We start from the raw sequence: 22936 nt of genomic DNA, 5'->3' as shown, positions 1-22936 counted from the left end.
ATCCTGAAATAACTTTACGATTTCGTTTTGAGATTACAAGTTTTATAAACCGTCGTAAAAAATTCCCTTTTGCATAATTACTTGAGGCTATATGTGAAAAAAGTCAACAAATGGTGCAAAGCAAATGTGGTATTTCGTCACCAAAAAGAAAGACTAAACGAGTTCGTCAAATCAATTCTCTTTGAGGTCGAAGTTCTTTCACTGCGCTTAATACTAAGACTGTTTTTATTCTGTACAAAACTGACCAGTACGTATTTTGCGGCCGTTCATTTTGATACAACAAAGGTAAGACGGAATTTGAAGCACGAACAATACGTGAAGAGATCTAAAGCGTGTAAGTTATCAACACATCGTTAATATTAGAGATTGGAAGAATAGTTCATTTGAGCAAATTTACATATTACACGCCGAACAAGACTGTTACCTGCAGCATAGATTTTTGAAATGTTTAAAAAATTTTCTTTTCCTGTGCTACGAGTAAGCTGTCAATAATTTAATTGAAAATCGCGGTCCGCATAATTAGACGACTGCGAGAAGTGTGGAAAAAGTTGATAATAAAGTAATACGATTTATGATGTTTATTGATGATCATGTGTTTTGAATTAACTCGTAGTAAGTTGTGATCTCACCCTCATGCGCATGTGCTTTACAGTGACTTGTACACGCTTCTCTTCTAGAGTAATCAGCGCGTTTTAAAGCAATGGTATTTTCTATTATGCAACCAACAACGAGTTTTGTATAAACTCTGTCAGTTATTCCAGCTTATGTTTGCAATCGAAATAGAACTCTTTCTTCTTACCAGACATGATACATTGTTTAACAGCCATAATTCCTCAAAGGTTCTCATCATCAAAGCACTCCCACAAAAAAAATGCTGTACATAAAAGCTTGGTCTCTTTCTAATGAAACAAGTGATTAAAACTGCGCACCACAATCCAACCTACTTTCTCGCTCAACGTCGAAGGTAGAATGACCTTACATAACCATAATCATTGGCGAGGGTCACGAAAGCTAAGGATTTATCTTATCATTGGTGAACCTTTTTACACTTCAGGTATAGGCCTAAAGTGTAAACCTTTTAAAAAGAAAAACAACAACAACAGCGAAGAATTAAACACGGTGCTTGGTCAAACCTTTTACCAAATATATTTCATACAATTTAAATACACAGACGTCACGAAACCATACCATGCCAGTGTACCAGGCTATAGCACACGAAGTCAGTATAAAAATCTTTCATTACAAGAAGATCGTTTATCATTACAACGATACCATTGCTAACAGTCTTAAGTGTTTGAGGTTTTATGGACAACCACAAAGATAAACAGTAGAGCTGATAACACGTTCATACGCAGCTTGGTGGATTGCTGCTCCACTTTCCAGTATTCTGACAAACTATCGTGGCTGGCCTCATCATATTATACCCAGCTTGGCATGAATACGTGATACTGTCACCAGGTACATAAGGAAACTTGATCGAACCCACAATAGTCCGAGCAGGAACAACATCAAAGTAAAACGCACAAGGACAAGACTTGTCACATCTGTCCCATTCATCGTCATATTCTGCAGTCAAGGAACACCAGTCAGCAAGACCAATTTTAGATTCAATGCAAGACTTGTAGGTTCTTCCTTTGTAGACTAAAGGAAAATGACACTCCCCGGAGTCAGTGCATTGTCGTTCTAAACGTTTCAAAATGTTTGTCAAAAAAGTAAAAAATAATTTGCAACTTACATGCAGTAATGACATGCCAAGTAATACTTTTACTAATCCACACACTCAGGAAACTCATTTGACCAAGTTCCGGAGCTTCTGCAATATATGGTTGGTTGTCCGATCATCGTATAGCCTTCATCGCATGTAAATGAAACACTTCTGTCTGCGGGGACTTTTTCCCCAGTAGCTCTTGACAAGGTTCCGTGAGCCGGTGTTTGAGGAACAATACATCGACTCTCTGCACAGGTTTAAGTATTACAGCAGAATATGAAAGCCTTTTGACAACACAGGTTTCTTATAAGTAGGCTACCTTCACAGACTGGGGTCGGTCGATTCCAATTCCCGCTCCTCAGACATGTTGCTTTCAACGTCCCATATAGCTGATTTTTCATGAAGTAACCTGGATCGCATGAGTAAGTAATTGTCCCATCCAATAACACTCTGTTGCCCGATGACGGTGAAACGGATCCATCGGTTGGCGCAGGAGGCACCAAGCAATCAAGGCCTGAGAATGCATTTATTCAAGCTACATAGATTCCTTCTGAAAACTATGATGTTACATATCAGTACTTCTTATGCACGATTTGAATGTTGCTTACGTATTGAGCAATCCTTTCCTTCGTATCCGTGCCCGCAAAAACAAGTGTAATCATCTATCCTTTTGATACAAGTTCCTCCGTTTTGACAAGAATCCGGAATACTACATTCGTCACCTATAAAAAAGGAATGAAAATATTTTTATAATGCTTGATTGTTCATGCAGTTTTTTTTTCAATTTTGTTTTTGTCGAAGGGGCATAAATACTGTACAATGACAACATACCAACGTTGCAATGATAAAAACTCTGCTGCCGAAGAAAAAGTCGTCCCCTTCCGTAATAACCATTGTTTATTTCGCTGGGCGATTTACAATTTACTTTGGAGCAAAGGTACCTTGGTTCCGTCCAACCATCTGATGTGCAGGTTATGTTGGGATTTCCGGATAAAATAAAACCTGTTTTAACGTCATGTGAGAAAGGTGTGTGTGCATGTGTGTGTGTCCACAATTCATAAATATTTCACCGAAGCCTTTTTGCATTAACTCTGACAATCTACATTTACTATGGGCTATGCATTAGACTTCAAGTCAAAGACGCAGGGCTTACGCCACTACAATTTATCACTTGAAGGCTGCGTTTTGAAACTTTACAGCAAACACACTTACCAAAGCGGAAGCTGTAAGTGACAACATCTCCAGTTTCATAAACGTCTTTGCTTGTTTCTGGATATGAGCTTGACGTGCGCATGGGAGTCGAACAAACAGCTGATGACACATAACCGATGCAGAGAATTGAAATTAAAGTTATTGATTTACTCCGCAACTACTGTGGAACTGCAGATAAAATAGACTCTTACTTGCCCAGTGGTTTCGTTTACCTTTGCAGTACGGTGCTGAACCCGTTCACTTCTTGTCGGATCGGCAAGTTCTCTTACTACTACCAACTAAAACTTATCCATCACTGCATCTGTAGGTGACCTAAATTCCATAGGTTCTTTCTCCTTCCTATTACGCCGTTTTCGACAGGTTCGAGAGCTTCGCATGGGGCGTCTTAAACAAACCATATTTGATCGTAACAACTAAGGTATGATGATATTTGCAACAAATCTAATGGCAGACGAGTATTGCGTTCATGCACATAAAAGACGATGACGTTTCCAAGTTATCGTTTGTTGGAGTAAATTGTTTTGCAAAGTATATTGTTTGCCAGTTGTCACCACGAAATCGTGTTTCTAGGTTGCTTCATTTCAAAGCAAAAACACTTCGTTTTGTTCCAAAGCGGCTTAACGAAGAGTGCCAGTAAAAGAAATGGTGTCGTCTTAATTGCGTATTATGTCTTACTTGGGTTATAGCAAGACTTTCCACAAACATCATCGCACAGGCATTGTTTCGAAGAACTTCTGCAGTCAGAGTTTGTGTCGCAAAACTTTCTGCAATTCCTACCCTCTTCAAGAAGTGATAAATTGCGCACGCATGTTTCTTGTCCGGTCGAAAGCAATACTGCAAAACGAGACATGCAATTAGTTTAAGGTTCTTGTTGCCGGAAACTTGATAAGTAATACGCTTCTTAAGCACTTTATTTTTCAAAATCAGTTGGAAAGCGAGACTACTGATACGGTTTTGATCAGAACGTTAAGATATCAACTAACTATACTGTCAACAGCAATCCCAATATTATCAATATTCCAAACCGGTTTGTATACATAAACGTCAAAAACTATTGTAAGAGTTGTTTATCTTGGTAACGGAACGTGAACAGAAAAACACTTTTCTGCAATCTTCCCATCTTCAACAATTAGCCAACAATTAGCTTGAATTATCTCTAACTTGTGACACTGTCTGTTCCTGGCTGGTGTTTTCTGTAAATTTTAATGAATTAGTTGGTAGCAATAACATTAAATTGATTACATTTATCACTTGTCGAACGTGTCTACGTCAATAATATTTCATCTTTGTAGCCTGTAAACTTTATTCTACAGAGTAACCGACTGTTGCTGTATAATATGCTTCAGGCGTAAATGACTCTTTGTGAATGGCCGTGCGTTGGCTTTAAAGTTCATCACAAGTGAAGATACCGAGATTGCAGTGATAATAAACCCTGCTGCCGAAAAAGAAATTGTCCCCTTCCCAATAACCATTTTTTATGCCTTTAGGCGACTTGCAGTCAGGAAAATAGGTGACAAAAAAGTTGAGATTTTAACGATTGTCCTTTCTCTTTAAAGCACTTAACTGCGCGACTTTTCTTTTCCGTACAACTCAACGTTTGATTTTTTACTAACCCTATGACGTCGGCACGTGTCCACTCATGCGTACAATGCCATTTATTTCGACATTTCTCACCTGCTTTGAGAAAGATGCGATCTTATCGAAATTCTTCTCTTGGTTCCGTCATAATGAGAGACTTTTGGTCAAAAAAAGAGATTTTATAACGATGTTTTTGAGTGGGTATTTGCTTTTAGAAGTTTCTCCCTACCAAGTTTAGTAACACATTTAGCTATGTTGTTCTATATATCAACCTTTCCCCCATAAGTAATACTGTCGTATCAGCATGAAAATGCGAAACTCATGACCCGGTGACGCCAAAGAAACCACAAACAACAATTTTGTAAGGTTTCCTGCAGGTTTAAATTCATTAAAATACCCGGTGGATTAATTTTATTTTGTGACGTCTCATAAGTGACCTGGCCACAAAAGATGCGATTGAAAGAAATAACTTATACAAATTGTAACTATAAGATATATTCAATGATTTCAAATAACTCTATACTAATAATAATTCCTTTGTTAAACTTTGTATTTATAGAAAAATTATTAAACTTTTCAACAAGATCATATATACGTCCTATCGCGTAATCTACCAAGTTTATTATTAATTCAAACAAGTAAGATATTTCAGACGCATGCTGATGTGATTGTGTCATCCTTGAACCAACAACCAGAAGTGTTTGGCTACAACTGGTGTTGGAAAGAAGTTTGCCACTTTGGTTTCAGCATCCCTATTCGCTTGAAAAATCTATGAATGCAAACAGATTTGTCTGGAGTAGGTCATGGATAAATAAAATGGACCGAGACAAATCGATCTTTATTTTATGGTTTTGTTTATCGAAAGCAGGACACTTTGTGACCTCAGCCAAATCATTTAAACATAAATCGCTAAATAATGTTAACTTAATAAAAAATTGCTTGCCTTCAAAGAAATGATGAAGTAGTATTTATGCTTACCTCTGCATGAAGGCCTTGAATGGCTCCATGTATAATCATCCCGGCAAGTTATCATGTCGTTTCCGTCCACTTCGTATCCTTCGTCACATTCCAATCGTAGCGTTGATGAGCGTGCAAAACGATTTCCAGATTCCAGAACAAATCTTCCGTTTTGCGGGTTACTAACATCAGGGCATTTCCTTTCTGGAATGTTAATAAAATTTTACGTTGTTAAGTGATGCAAGCTGTTGATTTTGTTATTTCGAAAAACATACTCTTCAGGTAAAAACTTCTTGATGATTAGTTTAAGGATGCTGTATCCGTGTAGCCTACCTCTGCATGTAGGTACAGATCTATCCCACGTGTAGTCATCTCTGCATCTAATTGATTCTCTTCTTTCGACCTCATAACCTCCGTTACATTCAAATCTGATTGTTGAACCACGAACATGAACTCTGTTGGCTGATTCTGCAATTCTTCCATTTGCAGGAGCAGTGACCGAAGGGCAAGTCAGTGTCTCTAAGAAAGAACTTGCGGAGATAAATGGTTTTTTTTTGAATGATATACGAATAAATATAAGAGAACGGTATGAGCAGGCATTGTGCTGTTTCCATTGAAGAAACTTAAATATTTACAGCTAATGAGTGTGAAAGTCTGTGTAACATAACCTAAACATATACGTAGTTTCCATAGGCTACACTAAGTATTTTTATGGCATTCAGTTTTACCGCAAGTATTTGGCGGAGATTTATTCCAGGTTCCGTCCCTCCTGCATGTTATTTCGTCATAACCTTCTATTGTTTGCTCAATGTCCCGGAAACTAAACTTCAACCTGGTTCCCACGTTATACGCGTCCTGCTCATTATTTCCTAATAATTGTATTATGTCTTCTATCCGCGGCTTTGGACACTGTACGACTACAAACAAAAGAATGTTTAACACTAAAACGTTAAACAGTGCTCGATAATGATTTATTTAGAAACTATGCTCGCGTCAATAACGACGCACTATAAAAGTAGTTACAGCAATTAATTATATAATGAAATGCCAAAATTTTTCGGACCATTCTAGATCTATTAGAGTACTGATGTTTCTCTAGAAATAGGCCGAAGAATGAAAACGTATTGACAAATGAAACGAAGCCAGAAAGATAAAAAATAGTAATGTAATATGGGGAATGGTGTGATGTTAGGCTTTACTTATAGGCTGGCCCAAGGCCAAGCCAAGTCTTATTGTTTGACTCCGAAATGATTGTCTTTGACTCCGTTGCGTTTACTGTCTCAATAATGTTTCTTCAAATCAACACCAACTTCATAAAGTCTAATTGTTATATTGTCCGAATAAGTTGTCACATCGAAACCAATTAATCACCATGCTTCCAATTCCCAATATCTTAGTAATAACTTCAATTCAGAGGAAATAACTCAGAAAGAAGAGAATTTCCAAGAGAGCGATTTAAACCAAACATTTGCTTTTATACTAAAGTATTGACCAATGAGCGAACGCCAAATTATCCATACAATGAAACGTATCTCTTGTCAATGTTATACATTCTACTTTTTCACAAAGAATTCAATCGATTTACATCAGCACAGAAAACCACTTGACACACTTACTACGTCACATGTCGATTTGGAACTACGCTTTGAATAAAGATTACTAGAAACAATGCATTGCTACGTACAAGCCATGTTACATCTTCTATTATACCGAAACCCTGACCAAGTACCATCAAACATTACACGGTAAAATACAATGCTACTTGAAACATTTTAATTTCCTTTGTTTGAATAACTGCTTAACGCCGATAAATACGTCAGTTTAAACATTTAATTAATTCCAGCTGGAGAAATCCCACAAAAACCGCTTTTAAGGTGCCAATTTATCTAATTGTTATAATATTTTATTACGGTCGCCACAGTAAGTTGAAATTTCGTGTTTAACCGTTGTCGCAGTGCAACCCGAACGAATTTTCCGGACAAACGCAGTAATAATAGCCGTCTTCAGAATGACAATTTCCGCTTTGACAAGGCGAATTCCAGCAAGGGTTGAAAACTACAAAAAAAGCAGTGTATCAGGAGTAATCCGAAAAGCAAAATACCATAAGTAAATATATCCTACTTCTCTCGCAATGATTCCCTCTTGTATATGAAGGGCATTGACAGTCGTAACTTCTGAGGTTACTGTCGGCAACGCATCGACCATCATTCATACACACCGTGTCGCTGCACGGGTCCATATCTGGTACAAAATAGATACAACCCATGGCCTTGTCAAGCAATTGCAAGATAAGTTTTGCAACATAAACAATGGCAGTATAAAGTATAAGCTAGTATAAAACCTTTCAGGTTAACATGACTTTGCAGAATTAATTTGTCTACTCACCTCTTTCGCAAATATAATAGGTTTTTCGCCAACAAGCGAGATCATTCCATCCTCCGTTTCGCGACATGCTTCCGCAGTCTTCATTTCCTGCATTGTTCGGTTCACGCCAGTTCCAGTTTCTATGAGTCAGGCGTGTATCGTCAAGCCAGTGCCAGCGTCCTTCTTGTTTTTGATCAGTCATTCCGATAAAATAACCATAACTGAAAGGTGTGCGTCCAAGACTCCCCATAATTGTTGAAAGTGCATTTTGAATCATCTCTGTTTTTACCAAGGCAAGATCTCCCCCTAAATTCTGACAAGCGTCTCTAGCATCATTGAAGTTTTTCTCGATTCGAAAGATTAAGTACTCCTTGTCAGAGTAACCTGTATGTACAAGTGGATCCATTGAAGTAATTTCATCATAGTTCAGACAATAATATGATTTACCTTGACTTATTTACAGCTGATAAATTATGGTAACTCAGACATAAGTCTAATGTTATATAAGAAGTGGATGTAAGCGCTATAAAAATGTATAGAGTTAATGGCAGCAAGAATCACGGCGTCCACACAAGCGTGTCAACTCATATTTAAAACACTTCCGGACTCAGGCAAGATTCGCCATAAACATTGTGTGGACTACACACATTTTGTTGCCTGTTCTAAAAATCACAATGTAAGCTACAGTGTGTGCGAGTTAACCCGGATAACAAGACGCGGGAAAGAATTTACGGGGAAACGTCATTGCAAAAAAAACAAAACGGTTATTAAAAAAGAATTACAGACAAGCAATGGCCAGGATGTTTGCCTAATCTAAATAATTCTAATTAGTTCTAATCTAACTGTTTATATAATTATGTGTATTGATAGATTATTTCTTTTATTAACGCTTCGGAAAAATGTTAATTTTGTAAAATTCAATTTTTTTAAACTAGTTCAATTAAGGTTACTCACGGTCAGCGCTTGAAAATTGAAATAATTACGAATGATTGATTAGAAGGTTAGTTCACGCTTAGATTTAAGGTAGTAAAGGCAGATGTTTTCGCTTTTGTAAATTTTTATGTAATTGTTCAAATTGTAACGAGCAGTCACGGTTCAGATTGAAAAGCAACTTTTACTTGTTTTTCTTGCTGGGCATGGAGTAGAACATCCTTCGTCTTGCAAGGAAGAGCCCAGGCATGCTCCTCCGGTACGACCATATCTTCCACAAACTCTCCATCTTCTTCTGTTTCCCTCACCACAGGTAACTGAGCAAGGTGTCCATCCACCCCAGGTTTTCCAAACTCCTGCATATTATGCCATTATCGTTAGTATCCTTCATGTTCTAATATACGCAGGATCTACCCCTTCTTACCGTTGTTTAAACGTGTGTTGTCATTTCAAAATTTAATTTTAAAAATCTCCTAATTGTAATACCATTGATTATTATAAACTAAATGCGTCAAAATCGTATTACAAGTCAAGTTAGTAAGGACGTTTATGACAATTAGCAATTATTATCAATCCGTCTTTTATTACCACTATCGGGAGGACATTCTCGTTTAAGTTTTACTGAAATGCTTTTAACGAGGATTGAATGAAAGCGAGCATTTACCAGGCAAATAGCAGTTTGGAGGATCGTTATTCCAACTTCCAGATGCTTGACAACTTGACCTAATTGCACCCTCCAAATCAAATCCTTCGTTGCATGAATATGTAATTTCTTCCTCGAAAATATATCTTTCCTTTCTGGGGATTGACTCGCCGAAGTCGGGGTCAGAGCGCTCACAGGTGATTTCTGCAAAAACACAATTTATTTTTGCGGATAAGCCGTAACATAAATCGTAGAGCCCTAGATAAGTAGTTGACTTGGTTAGCAAGGTATACTGTATGTGTGGGGAAATAATATTTCGCATTATTGTTTGTTTGTTTTTCGTGCATCTTCCCACGCTTTTGTTTTCCTTAGTTATCAGTTAACTTTTATTCTGTTTGTTATTTCTCTTGATGATCTGATTTGATTGATTTCTCTTGTCCACTGTTTTTTTCATGTTGTTTATACCGCCTCAAGTGTTTCGATGTGGTCCAGTGCAGATTCATACGTGTCCTGTTTTCGGTTGGTCTCCCGCATGGGCTTCAGGCGGTAGAGGTGAGCTGGCGAAAAAAGGTGGCTTTCAAGGGCAGTCGTGGTATGGGCGTTTAGGAAGAGGACCTGTCGTTTTTGTTGGTCACTCAGAACTGGTTGCTTTATTATATTTTACCATTTTATTGTAAAACGTGTGCACCGTAAGTCAAGCCCCAAAAGCGGAGTGGAGTGTTTTTAATCTGATATCGAAATACAATCAGACTACATTAAAAGAGGCTTTTTGGCTTTGAGTGGGCCGTGAAAGCGGTGGAGAAGGACCTGGCAATAGAAAATCTGTAACATATGTAAGGCCTGCAGTAAAGTTGAGTATTACGTTGGCAAGTCGGTACAGGGTGCGACCACGTCCCGTCTTCAGTGCATGACAAAATTTTGGCTCCACTTAAGCGAAAACCTCTACTACATCCATATGTTATAGTATCTTCATACACCCAAGACATTTTGTTTGCTGGTCTTATTATGTCGACGTTACGTGGTGGTGTGGGATGCTCGCATGATCTTACTGTAAAGTAAACACAATAAAATTCTAATAGGTTATAGCTTCAACATGTTGTTCACACAACACTAAATTAAATACGTTTCAGCTCGTTTATAACAACTCATAAAACTGTTTCAACATCAACTTGCTAACGACTTACTTGTGCAAGTAGGTGGAGGATCAGACCAACGACCACTTGACGTGCAGCGTGATTCAGCCGATCCTGACAACTCGTAGCCACGACCACAAGTGTAAGTGACTCTGTCTCCATAAACCCATTGACTTTTATTAGGGTTAGCTGTAGAATGTTCTGGAACGTCTTGGTGTACACATCGTCGTACTGAAACAACAACGTGCACATTATGAGTCTTACGTGCTATTTTAGAGTGTTGGTTTATAACTCAAAGTGATTGTGACACGGTAATTCTGTAAAGTTTTACTTCTGTAGAAGTAATTATGTTACAATGAAGTGTTATATTAGAAGGTAGAAATGGCAATTCTTGATAATCACTTTTTTTCTGTATAGTTTAAGAATGTGTTTACAATGAGATGAAACTACTCTATATCTGAGTCCCTTTATCTCTTAATACAAATGTGACAATAGAATAGTAATAAGCTGACAAAAATACAATAAACTGCTCACTGCGACAATTGGGTAAATCATTTGACCAACGTCCAGTAACTAGACAGGTTGATGAAGGATTTCCCCTAAAGTCATATCCAACATCGCAAGTGTAACTTAGAACATCATCTACCAGCCATTGCGACTTTGATGAACTTGGTCTGGCGTCTGCAGGTGTGGTTCGGCGTGGACAGGTTATTTCTGGAAAAGTGTTTAATTGAATGTGATTGATAAAAGTGTGATATTTTAAAAATCTTGTTTCTTTTATCATCCCACCATTACACATTTTATCTTAACAATGGTGGTGGGGAAGTGAATGCTCGGTCTTCTTGGCAAGTTGCGCTAGAGGTACCGACCAGTCGATGTCTTCGACCACAAGAGTATGTTATGATCTCATCCAATGCCACTCTGCTAAAGCTTGGAGGTTCAACAGAACCGAAGCTTGGAGCTCTGGGTACGAAGCACTCTATCTCTGTTTACAATAATAAATGTGCTTTAACAGAAACGTTAAGTAACCTACAAATGTAAATCACGTATATACTATCTTACTAGCAGTTCGTTAAGAACAAGAGAAGCCCCTGACTTAGTTGTTGTGTGCAGGAAAGGGCTATTGCTTTGTTAGAACTGTTAATAAATTGTTAGTTTAACACACTCTTATACAATAAAAGACTTAAAACGTTTAACAATGAAATCCAAAACAGTAATTTCGTAAATTAATTTTTTGTAAAACAATGTACGGTATTTACATTTAAAAGTTGTAACAAAATAAACTAACTTTCTAATGCAAGCGTATATAGATGTTTTATTGAAGAAATTGATAAAGCATTTGATTATGTTGTAAAAATGAATGGAATTAGGAAGCTTTTACAACTTAAAGTAGAAGTTAATATCATGCAAACATAACTCATATATTTAGTTTTACAGTATATAGTATCCATCGCGATATAAATGGACTTGGTATATAATGTCAGGTGTGGTTCAACTTGGGAAAGTTTCTTTGAATGGTAACTACATAAATGCGCTTACATGTAAATCTCGACACAGCCAATCTTACCCAAGCAAGTTGGAGCTGTTCCGGTCCATTTTTTGTCGGATCTACATGTCCTGGTTCTTGTTCCTTTGAGAATGAATCCATCATTGCAAATGTAATGAACTGTATCGCCATAAGTTCTGTCGCCTTCGATTGTCCCATTGCTGAATGTATCCAAATCATCACAAGGAGCTTCTAATTGAGAAACAAATGAATGGGCATTGTAAAGCCGAAAACGTGTAAAAAACTGGACCAATAATGCTTAGAATTTGCCAATAAGAAGTTTCGATTACTTGAAAACATAATGATTGTCCCGTTATCGGTTTTCTACTACAGTACAACTATTTTGCTTTCACCAAACTTTTACTTGGATTAATACAAGACATTCCACAAACGTCATCACAAACACATCTCTTCAGTGCTCCTCTACAATCTGCATCATTCTCGCAAGATTTCCTGCAAGTTCTTCCTGCCTCCACTTGGCAAAGATCAGCACGACAGAATGAGTCAAGATTAGATAATTCTAGTAAATATTTAAGACCATTTTTGTAAACGTTTGTTTTGATTTGTTAAATTACAAATTTTCGATTAATGGGAACAGAACCTGATTCTGTTTGTTGTTGTATTTCAGTAATCCAGGGCATTAGCGGAGCTACGCTTGTGTAGTATCCTGGAAATTGGTATTTTATGCCGTTTTCTGTGTATGTTGATCCACATCCCCAACCCCAGCTCACAATTCCAATTTGTATCCAACATCCTTTGCCAATAACATTTTCTTTGAACTGTAAATAAAGTTGAAACGTAATAAATATCATGTAAACTTGCAATTACTTTAGATAATCCTCCTTAAATTTTAAGAAAAAACTAATAATAACTTAACATTTGCTATAATTGAGCTTCAGCAAATCTCTGTTTCAGCTTCGCCCACCTCTCGTACAAGTGGTCCGCCGCTGTCTCCTTTACATGCATCAGTTATAATATCAGGGTTTCCCCCAACTCCACAAATCATTTGGTCAGTAAACGTAATTCCTTCCGGTAAACCTTGTTTTCTCATTTGGGCAATACTTCGATTGCACCTGAAAAATTATGAAATAAATTTAACACTTCGTAAACCGTTTCATGTTTAAAAAGCTCTAAGAGCACAGCAACTTCAAATTTTTTTATATTTTTTCCAGTGACAGTAACAGTGACAGTGAAAATGACAGTCGCAGATCTCATTTTTCATATTTGTTCCAATCATTCGGATCAAGCTTCTGAAAAATGAAATCTACTGTGGAGTTACCTTTCATCGTTATGAAGTCGAATTAGTGCTTGGTTTAAAAATTTCGAAACTTTAAAATCAAAATCGGAAGGATTACGAATCCTTGTTTCACCAAAACCAGTAACGACTGTTAAAACAGATTTTCTTTCAAGTTCTCCTTTTTCGATCAACCAGTCGCCTAAAACAAGTTTAAGCTTCAATTTATGGACAAAATTATTTAAAAAAATATATTTTCTGCAATTGTACATGACCTACCTTCAGTTTTGCATTTATCACTTCCTGAAATCTTTCTCCCAAACAACGTCCTTTCATTTCTCTCCAAATATTCACTGACGCAATTTCCATCCATGCATGGCAAGCACACTGGTCTCACATATGACGTATAATTCACCCAACCTGCAATTCCAGTTTCGTGCCAGTACAAGCCAAGTTGCTTCAATTCTCTGCCTACAAGAATCTGTAGCAACATATCGATTTTGTTCGTCAGTGTTTTCAGAAAAAAGTTGATTTCAAACATTCAAGATATAGCTCTTGTTTTGAAACACTTTTCAGTTGCAACATATTCTGGTTTCATCAAACTTCTAATGCTATTTGATTAAACAAAAATTACTAAAGCTATGTCGTAATCAAATGTGTTGATGGAAAAGTTTTCGTGCTCATAAATCTTCTCTGCTCGAAAAACTTGTACATGTGAAGAAAGCTGAGATTGATCGTTTTCCGGTAACTGTCGAATTCCTTTCAAACAATTGTTACACAACAAGTTTAATCAACGCTTTGTTGTTTTACAAAACAATCTTTCAATGAAATTCAACCAACCAAACGTAAGCAAGATATTGTGCGCCCAATCTCTTGGTCTTGCCATGCCATGAAAGACATGAGCAGCTGCGAGAACCCATCGATGGTTGATTAAAGACCCACCGCCTCTCACACGGCGATATGTCTACAAACGGAACATCTTTTAGGCAAACTCGAAGTTTTAGCTGAGAGTTTGTATATATGTAAATAATCAAGCTCACGTATGAAACTCTTGCCCGATTTTCGGCTATTAGAACTTGCCAAGGCCAAGCTGCCAAATTTGCTTCTGTTCCTTTTACAACTCTGCCAATACTTGCTCTTTTCTTCACATTTCCAACATCTCCAGATATTCCGCATTGACAAAAGTCTATAGAAGCATTTTGTTAGTCTTGTTTAAATCGTAGTTCTTTGGATTTTAGCTAATTTTGAAATTTTACTGCGAAAATTGAATTGATTTTGATTTTAGCAAAAGTAGACATTGGTTTGAAAACATTTATATTAGTTCATGTTTTAATTTAATATGATGATTTTCAAATTTGTTTCAAATTTTAACCACATGTTGAACTTTTCTCGTTTAAAAATATTTCAGTAGAACTGAGTAATAACCTTTACAATTGAACTGCTAAATTAGAACTAACCTTGGCCCTTTAAAGTATCGGGTACTTCAATGGAAGTTGGATTGACCAAAAGTAAGTGTCTGGGATAAGTTAGGGATTGGAGTTCGTCATAGGTGGCACTCTCATGAACATTTGATCCAAATGCTATTACGTAAATCTAAAACATATTGCGTCATTCCTGGTGTAAAATGTGAACAAAATTCAAACCAAAAATAAGTTAGATAAATCCAAAACATAAAATATCGAAACATTTATGTTTAAGTGTTGACTATAAAAGCGCTCGCGAAAATTTAAACATATTATTTATTAAATTAAAAGTTTGTAGATGAAATCCATACAAATGTACGTTTAGCAAATTTTTTGACAATCCATCTATAAAATCTTGCATCACGATTTTTGGGGAAATCAGTCCTGGAAAATGTTGACCTTAAAAAATTAAAAATAATCTGTAACTAAAATCTTGGGTATAACTGAGTTGATGACGCACATATACTCCTTTTACCATTGATAAACAAGAAAATATTCTTCATGTTTTCCGAAATGTTTTGGGCGATCCTTGAATAGACTTCCCGTAATTTTCGCAAACCCCTCCGCAGTGTTTCTCAGCTCACCAACATTTTACACGAACTTTTCTGCGCCAAAACACGAGTTGATAACATTTTTTATTATTTAAAGCTCATTTTATAAACATTAATTTTTGTTTCAACTTCTCTTTTTCCTTTAACCTTTTTCTTTACCTCTGTCTGCTAAAATAGTTCTCAGCGATTGAATTACTTCTTGCGTAGGAACTGAAGCAAACCTCAGGACAACTTTAGATCCTGAAGCAAAAACAATGATGGCGCATTTCAAGTAGTTGTCTCTGCTTGCCTGTAAATTTAAAAATCAATTTGTTTTCACAAACACTTTGATGCTGGTCTATATACAAGATAGCAATTATGTAGGCCTACTTTAAAAACATGTAAATGTTTACCAACCTCAATTACAAGATTCTCAGCAAAATTCAGGGAAACTCTAAGAGTTTCATCACTGACATCTTCAGAAATATCAATAACAAAGATTGTTTCATGCAATATTGTTGATGTTGATAATAATGAATGACCCAGGCTGTGGCTGTGGACAAGATCTTCAGTTGTTTCCAGATTTCCTTGAAGTCGACGTAAAGGAGCTGAATTGCTGGCAGGGTATCGAGGGTCTGAAAAAAACGCAGTTTCATACGTTAAGAAAATGAAACGTTTCTGTAGCTTTTGAACTTTGAACACGCACCCATTAGTACGTACTATATTGCGCACCTTTCTTTGCCAGATTGAGAGACTTAATTATATTCTAAACTTTATCTGATGTATAAAGATACAGTTTACACTTTTGCTATTACGATGAGCTCAATACGACACCTATGCATTTCGGAGCACCACCATCGCTCCACTGTAGGAAGTAAAAACATTCTTGTTGTCGATCTCCAATCATCGAGTATCCTTCATCACATTCAAACTCAATCATCGTTCCCACCGTGAAGTTGCTCCTTGTCAAGAGATTACCGTTTATTGGAACTCCAGGATGCGGACATCTTGATTCATCATCTAAATAAAAACCACGACAAATTACAACTACGCTGCTAAAATTCAGTCTCACTAAATACTACTTTCATTTTAAGGCATTCGATTAAAACTCCAACAAAGCATAGTTTAAATATTTTCCAAGTCCACAAAAGGTTCATTCACCAATCAAATCACAAATTGCGTTTAATCCACTCCACTGTCCGTCTTCCATGCACGTTTGAACGCTGTCTCCTAGAAACCTTTGTCCTGGAGAACACTGAAACGTCACTTGGTGTCCAACCAAATATGGGCCATGCTGATACTGCACAATGTCGCCACCCATCGATCGAATAGAAGGCAATGGATCACCACAAGTTGTAGCTATAACATTTTAGCATTCAAATCAAATCGATCATTTTTGTTCCTAGAAAACGTTTAAAATCTAAGGTTGATTTTTCAACATGACCTTGGAAAATTACTCACGAGCGCAGTTGATCAATCTTCCACTCCAGGTTCCTCCTCCTGTGCATTTCCTCGTTAAATCTCCGGACTGAGGATAAAATCCGACGTCACACCGGTAGTAAGCTCTCCGTTGAAATCCTTCCCCGTCATATTTGATTGAAGCGTGTGTGGATGGTGGGGCTTCCCCGCAATCGATATCTTTGAAAAATAAGATTTGAAATATAACACTTAGTCAATGAGAGTTACATAAAAATAAAGATGATTGATATTATTCCGTGTAAATATATCACCTGGGTTCACACAAGTCCTACCACAATACCCATCACACACACAACTCATGTCTTCCGTGCACTCTGAACTTGTCACACAATTTGTTCCGCATATCATGAGATTTCGCAAAACTTTTTCTTCGTCAAACTTGCGGCAACTTCCTGAAATCAAAGTAACAAGTTTATGTGCAACGACTTTGTTGTATTGGAGATAATAGCAAATGGTTTAGTTACAGCAACATATCATAAAACGCTTCATTGTGACGCGTTTTGAACGACTTTATCTTTGATGTTTATTGACATTCACTTACGAGCACAAACCGCCAATCTAGTCCAACTTTTCCTTCCATGGCATAAGTTGAAATTTTGAGATCCTTCTGGACGGTAACCAGGCAAACACTCATACTCAGCCATATCATCATACTGGTAAGGTGGCGACGGTTTCAATACGAGTGATCCGTTCGAGTGTCTTCGATAAACGCGAACTGTCGCCATATTTGGAATCACTGATGGTAGACCGCAAAAGTTATCTATAAATAATGTTAAATATTATGTAAACCTCTGTTTTTATTTTTCAACTACATAACTCCATAAAATTCCAAGAATACTTATTGAAATATTTGAAAGGAAAAAGAAAAACTTTGCTGACCGTACATACATGTTAAAATAATCTTGTCTTCATTACTTTACTGTCAAATCATTCAGTCTTACATTCCAGCTTTATCAGGAACACATTATAACTTACTCATATTGATGCAAGACATTCCACATTCGTGATCACAGCGACATGTTTTTCCATCTTTGCACTGAGCTTGTGACGAACAGGGCTTACGACAAGGTCGTCCTACAGCATCTGCCTTTGTTTGGTTTCGTCTTGGACACTGAGCTGAGACTTTGAAACAAGAATTATTTGTAGCACAATCAAAAATGGTTTCCACAAACAGATAGTTTTTTACTAATTTTAATATGTTTGACTAATATAATAACACATGTTCTGCTCGTTTACTTAGGTAAGTTGTTGAAAGCAAAACGATTACTGCAAAAACTTGGCAAAACTCGATCTCCATGTTTTCTGAAACTAAAATTTCTTTCTTTAACAAGGAATCTTATAAGCGTATGTTTAATTGCCTGAAGCGATTTAAATAGGCAAACTCGCAGAAAAAATTTATCGCGGTTTTGTTTGAAAACTTTTTGTTGTGGTTTGCGTATTAACGATCCTGAAATAACTTTACGATTCCGTTTTGAGATTACAAGTTTTATAAACCGTCGTAAAAAATTCCCTTTTGCATAATTACTTGAGGCTATATTTGAAAAAAGTCAACAAATGGTGCAAAGCAAATGTGGTATTTCGTCACCAAAAAGAAAGACTAAATGAGTTCGTCAAATCAATTCTCTTTGAGGTCGAAGTTCTTTCACTGCGCTTAATACTAAGACTGTTTTTATTCTGTACAAAACTGACCAGTACGTATTTTGCGGCCGTTCATTTTGATACAACAAACGTAAGACGGAATTTGAAGCACGAGCAATTCGTGAAGAGATCTAAAGCGTGTAAGTTATCAACACATCGTTAATATTAGAGATTGGAAGAAAAGTTTATTTGAGCTAATTTACATATTACACGTCGAACAAGACTGTTACTTGCAGCATAAATTTTTGAAATGTTTAAAAAATTAAGTTTTTCTTTTCCTGTGCTACGAGTAAGCTGCCAATAGTTTAGTTGAAAATCGCGGTTCGCATAATTAGACGACTGCTAGAAGTGTGGAAAAAGTTGATAATAAAGTAATACCATTCATGATGTTTATTGATGATCATGTGTTTTGAATTAACTAGTAGTAAGCTGTGACCTCACTCTCAGGCGCGTGTGCTTTCCAGTGACGTGTACACACTTCTTTTCTAGAGTAATCAGCGCGTTTTAAAGAAATGGTATTTTCCATTATGCAACCAACAACAACACCGAGGTTTGTATAAACTCTGTCAGGTATTTCAGCTTATGTTTGCAATCGAAGTAGAATTATCCCTTCCTACTAGACTTGATACATTGTTTAACAGTCATAATTCCTCAAAGGTTCTCATCATCAAAGCACTCCCACAACAAACATGCTGTACATAAAAGCTTGGTCTCTTTCTAATGAAACAAGTGATTAAAACTGCGCACCACAATCCAACGTACTTTCTCGCTCAACGTCAAAAGTAGACTGACCTCACATGACCATAATCATTGGTGAGGGTCAAGAAAGTTAAGGATTTATCTTATCATTGGTGAAGCTTTTTACACTTCAGGTGTAGGCCTAAAGTGTAAACCGTTAAAAAGAAAAACAACAACAACAGCGAAGAAATAAACACGGTGCTTGGTCAAACCTTTCACCAAATATATTTCATATTACATACAATTTAAATATACAGACAGCACGAAGCCACACCATGCCAGTGTACCAGGCTATAGCACACGATGTCAATGAAAGCATATTTTATTACAAGAAGATAGTTTACCATTACAACGACACAATTGCTAATAGTCTTAAGTGTTTGAGGTTTTATGAACAACCACAAAGATATGCGGTAGAGCTGATAACACGTTCATGCGCAGCTTGGTGGGTTGCTGCTCCACTTTCCAGTATTCTGACAAACTATCGTGGCTGGCCCCATCATATTATACCCAGCTTGGCATGAATACGTGATGCTGTCACCAGCCACATAAGGAAACTTGATCGAACCCACAATAGTCCGAGCAGGAACAACAACAAAGTAAAACGCACAAGAACAAGACTTGTCACATCTGTCCCATTCATCGTCATATTCTGCAGTCAAGGAACACCAGTCAGCAAGACCAATTTTAGATTCAATACAAGACTTATAGGTTCTTCCTTTGTAGACGAAAGGAAAATGACACTCCCCGGAGTCAGTGCATTGTCGTTCTAAACGTTGCAAAGTGTTTGTCAAAAAAGTAAAGAATAATTTGCAACTTACATGCAGCAATGATATGCCAAGTAATACTTTTACTAATCCACACACTCAGGAAACTCATTTGACCAAGTTCCGGAGCGTCGGCAATATATGGTTGGTTGTCCGATCATTGTATAGCCTTCATCGCATGTAAACGAAACACTTCTGTCTGCTGCAACTTTTTCCCCAGTAGCTCTTGACAAGGTTCCGTGAGCCGGTGTTTGAGGAACAATACATCGACTCTCTGCACAGGTGTAAGTATTATAGCATAATATTTCCTAGAATCTAGGAGTTCTAAGAAAATCTATAATCTAGGACCTAGATTGTATGAAATTATACGTAAAACGTAACAAAATCTGAATAATGTCGTTGTGAGGATTTTGTGTAATAGTTGGCGGTTTTATAAATATTAATAGAGCTTTTTTGTTTGTTTTTTTCGCGTAAGATTGTGTCTATGATTTTAATTTGTAGTCGTTTTTATGGTTTGGTGACACTTAATCACGCGACGTTTAATCACCGACACATAATCACTAGGACATTTAATCACGCGACACTTTATCACGCGGCACATAATCACTAGGACATTTAATCACGCGACACATAATCACGCGACACATAATCACTAGGACATTTAATCACGCGACATTTAATCACACATTTACAGTATCGGCTACCGTACACACTGGGTAACAATGTCATGCATGGGATACAACTTATTTCGGACAATATAACAATTAGACTTTATGAAGCTGGTGTTGATTTAAAGAAACATTATAGAGAAAGCCGGCGCAACGGAGTCAAATACAATTGTCGGGGAGTTCTAAAAGAAAGACTAATAGCCTTTGGCTTTAGGCCAATCTTAAAAGCAATCCACATCGCCATCCCCACAGAGAGATGCACACGAGCTTGAATTACTGAATTTTCCTCACGCTTTTCCGACATTCGTTCTCTACAAAATAAATTCATGCTATTCAGTACTCCTTTTGATGTGGACGCCAATACCATTCCCGAAAAATTTCAAATGGACCTTATTCAAGTGTGAATACATATATTTTGTTCTTTTTGTGATTGTTATGATTGAGATTGCAGCAATGTAGCGTAATATACTGAAGTGAGTGTGAATTATAGTATTAATGAAAATTCCGGCCCGCCAAAGAGTTGTACACTCGACATTTGGCCCGTGACTAGCAAAAGGTTGCCGATCCCTGCTATAGACAAAGGCGCTGTCCAAGTGCTGTCGCAATCAAGTGATTATTTGTCGCGTGATTAAATGTCGCGTGATTAAGTATCCAAGTCGCGTGATTAAATGTCCTAGTGATTATGTGTCGCGTGATTAAGTGTCCTAGTGATTATGTGTCGGTGATTAAGTGTCGCGTGATCAAGTGTCGCGTGATTAAGTGTCGGTACACCCGTTTTTATGTAGCTTAAGTCATTTTCATAACACTTGTTCAGTCAATTTGTTTCAAAAACTTACCCTGCAGTGTCACATAAAGGCACGATGAGAGAGCGAACAGGCTGTAGATCAGCATTATTTGAAAACGAAAAAGTTGATCTTATCTTGTCTGTGCAAATTCAAACCTTGGTTAAAACCCCGCAAAGCGGCGGCTTAAATGGCTCCCGGCTAATATATCCTTAACCTCTGTCAAATGCTGAATGTTTCCACTTGGTTCAACTATGTTTCCTTCGGGGCACAACAACTGCTAACCTGACGTTAAACTACGCAGTATTTAATCTCAGTTCATCGTTTTCTGTTTTTATATTTTTTTGCCTCAGCAGTTTGTACCTTCTGGTAAAAAACATCCATCAAATCATTGCATGTAATAAGATAGTGTTTTTATCCTGTGCGATCGGTTTACGTTCGTCATCGTGGCCACTGAAACGTAACAACCATATGACTGACATCATCACTACCTGGTGACGGAGGACATGATACTTGATAACCTTCGTAAAACGTTTCTGCTATTTGTTTGTGAGCAAGATGAAACTTTCGATTCTGTGTGCCATTATTCTTTTTAGGTTGTTGTCATCAGTCTTCGGTTATTTGCGTAAGTTGAGCGATTTCAGATTTCAATATTTTTATTGCCGCCTACCTTTGTAGACATCCTTACATTTTCAGATGATAGCTTTCCTGTCAGTTTTTGATTGTCTACAAGGAGATTGTTCAGCTGGCACCTGACTGTTTGTTTTACGGGCAATTGATCACCAATGCCCAGGAAAAGGATATTTCACTTGATTAGTTAATCGCTATTTTCTTGTAGGGTCATTTGAGAATCATTTGAGCATGAAGGCGTCTCTTCAACTAAAAAACAATGATAAACGAACGCAAATAAAAAACGGTTTTCAAACTTTATAGTGATATTGGACGTCATCATTGATTTTCTGTTTGACTTTTTTTGGTGCGTTTTCATTCATTTAATTTTCGATGTCATTCACATCTCGTTGTGTTTTCACTTCACCGAGTTCTTGGTAAATACAACCGCGGCACACACCTTCAAAAATATTTTCCCCTATAAAGAAATGTTTACCTTCATGTTTGGCTTCTCAAGAATTTTCTTACCAACCGCGTATATATATTCTCTATATATTCCATCATTTCTAAGGTCGGGCTGTCGAGATTTTCGATTTCTGAACGCATTCGGTCGAATACGTCAGTTTAGCTTCTTTTTGTAAGTCCTATTTTGTTAATATTGTGGCGGTTAGCGCCACACTAGTTGGACAGTTTCCTTTAATTTCTCGTTTCTTTGTTAATTTACATATTTCCATTGATTATTATCTTCTTTTGTAAACTAATATGTTTTAAGTTGAGGCGATTATTTCAAATTACCGTTATGTTTTTTATTGTCAGTTTCATTTTGTGCGACCGTTAGTAAAGTTTTTAATGGTTGTTTTGAAATGGATGACCTCCTTGTCAAATGCCCAATGAAGAGATTATAGGCTGTAACCCTTTTCTATAGGAGTCAGATAACGCAAGGTTTTGAATACTTTA

General features: G+C 37.0%; 4 protein-coding genes across 8 annotated transcripts; all 4 read right to left on the bottom strand.

Moving 5' to 3' along the window:
- Positions 1–911: 911 nt before the first annotated feature.
- Positions 912–4316, bottom strand: LOC143468537 (E-selectin-like). Of its 4 annotated transcripts, none has more exons than XM_076965835.1 (8): positions 3596–4316; positions 3133–3304; positions 2921–3019; positions 2540–2710; positions 2317–2430; positions 2028–2222; positions 1736–1955; positions 912–1566 (listed from the first exon to the last, which is right to left on the bottom strand). In XM_076965835.1, the coding sequence occupies exons 3-7, from the start codon at positions 3000–3002 to the stop codon at positions 1768–1770; spliced, it is 750 nt and encodes a 249-aa protein (XP_076821950.1). In that variant the 5' UTR covers positions 3003–3019; positions 3133–3304; positions 3596–4316; the 3' UTR covers positions 912–1566; positions 1736–1767. The 4 variants fall into 4 exon arrangements, with proteins under 4 accessions (XP_076821950.1, XP_076821948.1, XP_076821949.1 ...); XM_076965833.1 differs by having other exon boundaries at positions 913–1683; positions 1781–1955; XM_076965834.1 differs by having other exon boundaries at positions 914–1683; positions 1763–1955; positions 3596–4315.
- A 1067-nt stretch (positions 4317–5383) lies between these two features.
- On the bottom strand, positions 5384–11456 carry LOC143468495 (sushi, von Willebrand factor type A, EGF and pentraxin domain-containing protein 1-like). Of its 2 annotated transcripts, XM_076965755.1 has the most exons (12): positions 11315–11447; positions 11060–11239; positions 10577–10756; positions 10255–10440; positions 9414–9596; positions 8938–9105; positions 7841–8203; positions 7577–7696; positions 7400–7510; positions 6184–6372; positions 5789–5974; positions 5384–5659 (listed from the first exon to the last, which is right to left on the bottom strand). In XM_076965755.1, exons 1-12 carry the CDS (start codon positions 11322–11324, stop codon positions 5418–5420), a joined length of 2118 nt encoding a protein of 705 aa, XP_076821870.1. In that variant the 5' UTR covers positions 11325–11447; the 3' UTR covers positions 5384–5417. The 2 variants fall into 2 exon arrangements, with proteins under 2 accessions (XP_076821870.1, XP_076821869.1); XM_076965754.1 differs by having other exon boundaries at positions 11060–11456.
- Positions 11457–15087: 3631 nt separating this feature from the next.
- Positions 15088–18111, bottom strand: LOC143468511 (protein lev-9-like). The gene is made up of 11 exons (XM_076965782.1): positions 18014–18111; positions 17753–17899; positions 17319–17537; positions 17029–17169; positions 16760–16936; positions 16460–16657; positions 16133–16318; positions 15716–15933; positions 15479–15608; positions 15244–15373; positions 15088–15167 (listed from the first exon to the last, which is right to left on the bottom strand). The coding sequence occupies exons 1-10, from the start codon at positions 18072–18074 to the stop codon at positions 15360–15362; spliced, it is 1491 nt and encodes a 496-aa protein (XP_076821897.1). The 5' UTR covers positions 18075–18111; the 3' UTR covers positions 15088–15167; positions 15244–15359.
- A 994-nt stretch (positions 18112–19105) lies between these two features.
- On the bottom strand, positions 19106–21753 carry LOC143468566 (E-selectin-like). The gene is made up of 3 exons (XM_076965877.1): positions 21425–21753; positions 20002–20194; positions 19106–19922 (listed from the first exon to the last, which is right to left on the bottom strand). The coding sequence occupies exons 2-3, from the start codon at positions 20030–20032 to the stop codon at positions 19585–19587; spliced, it is 369 nt and encodes a 122-aa protein (XP_076821992.1). The 5' UTR covers positions 20033–20194; positions 21425–21753; the 3' UTR covers positions 19106–19584.
- Positions 21754–22936: the final 1183 nt, after the last annotated feature.

This window comes from Clavelina lepadiformis, chromosome 8 (genome assembly GCF_947623445.1).
Source record: "Clavelina lepadiformis chromosome 8, kaClaLepa1.1, whole genome shotgun sequence".
Taxonomy (NCBI): domain Eukaryota; kingdom Metazoa; phylum Chordata; class Ascidiacea; order Aplousobranchia; family Clavelinidae; genus Clavelina; species Clavelina lepadiformis.
The sequence above is the reverse complement of the archived record's forward strand: the minus strand, read 5'-3'. Positions and strand labels throughout refer to the sequence as shown.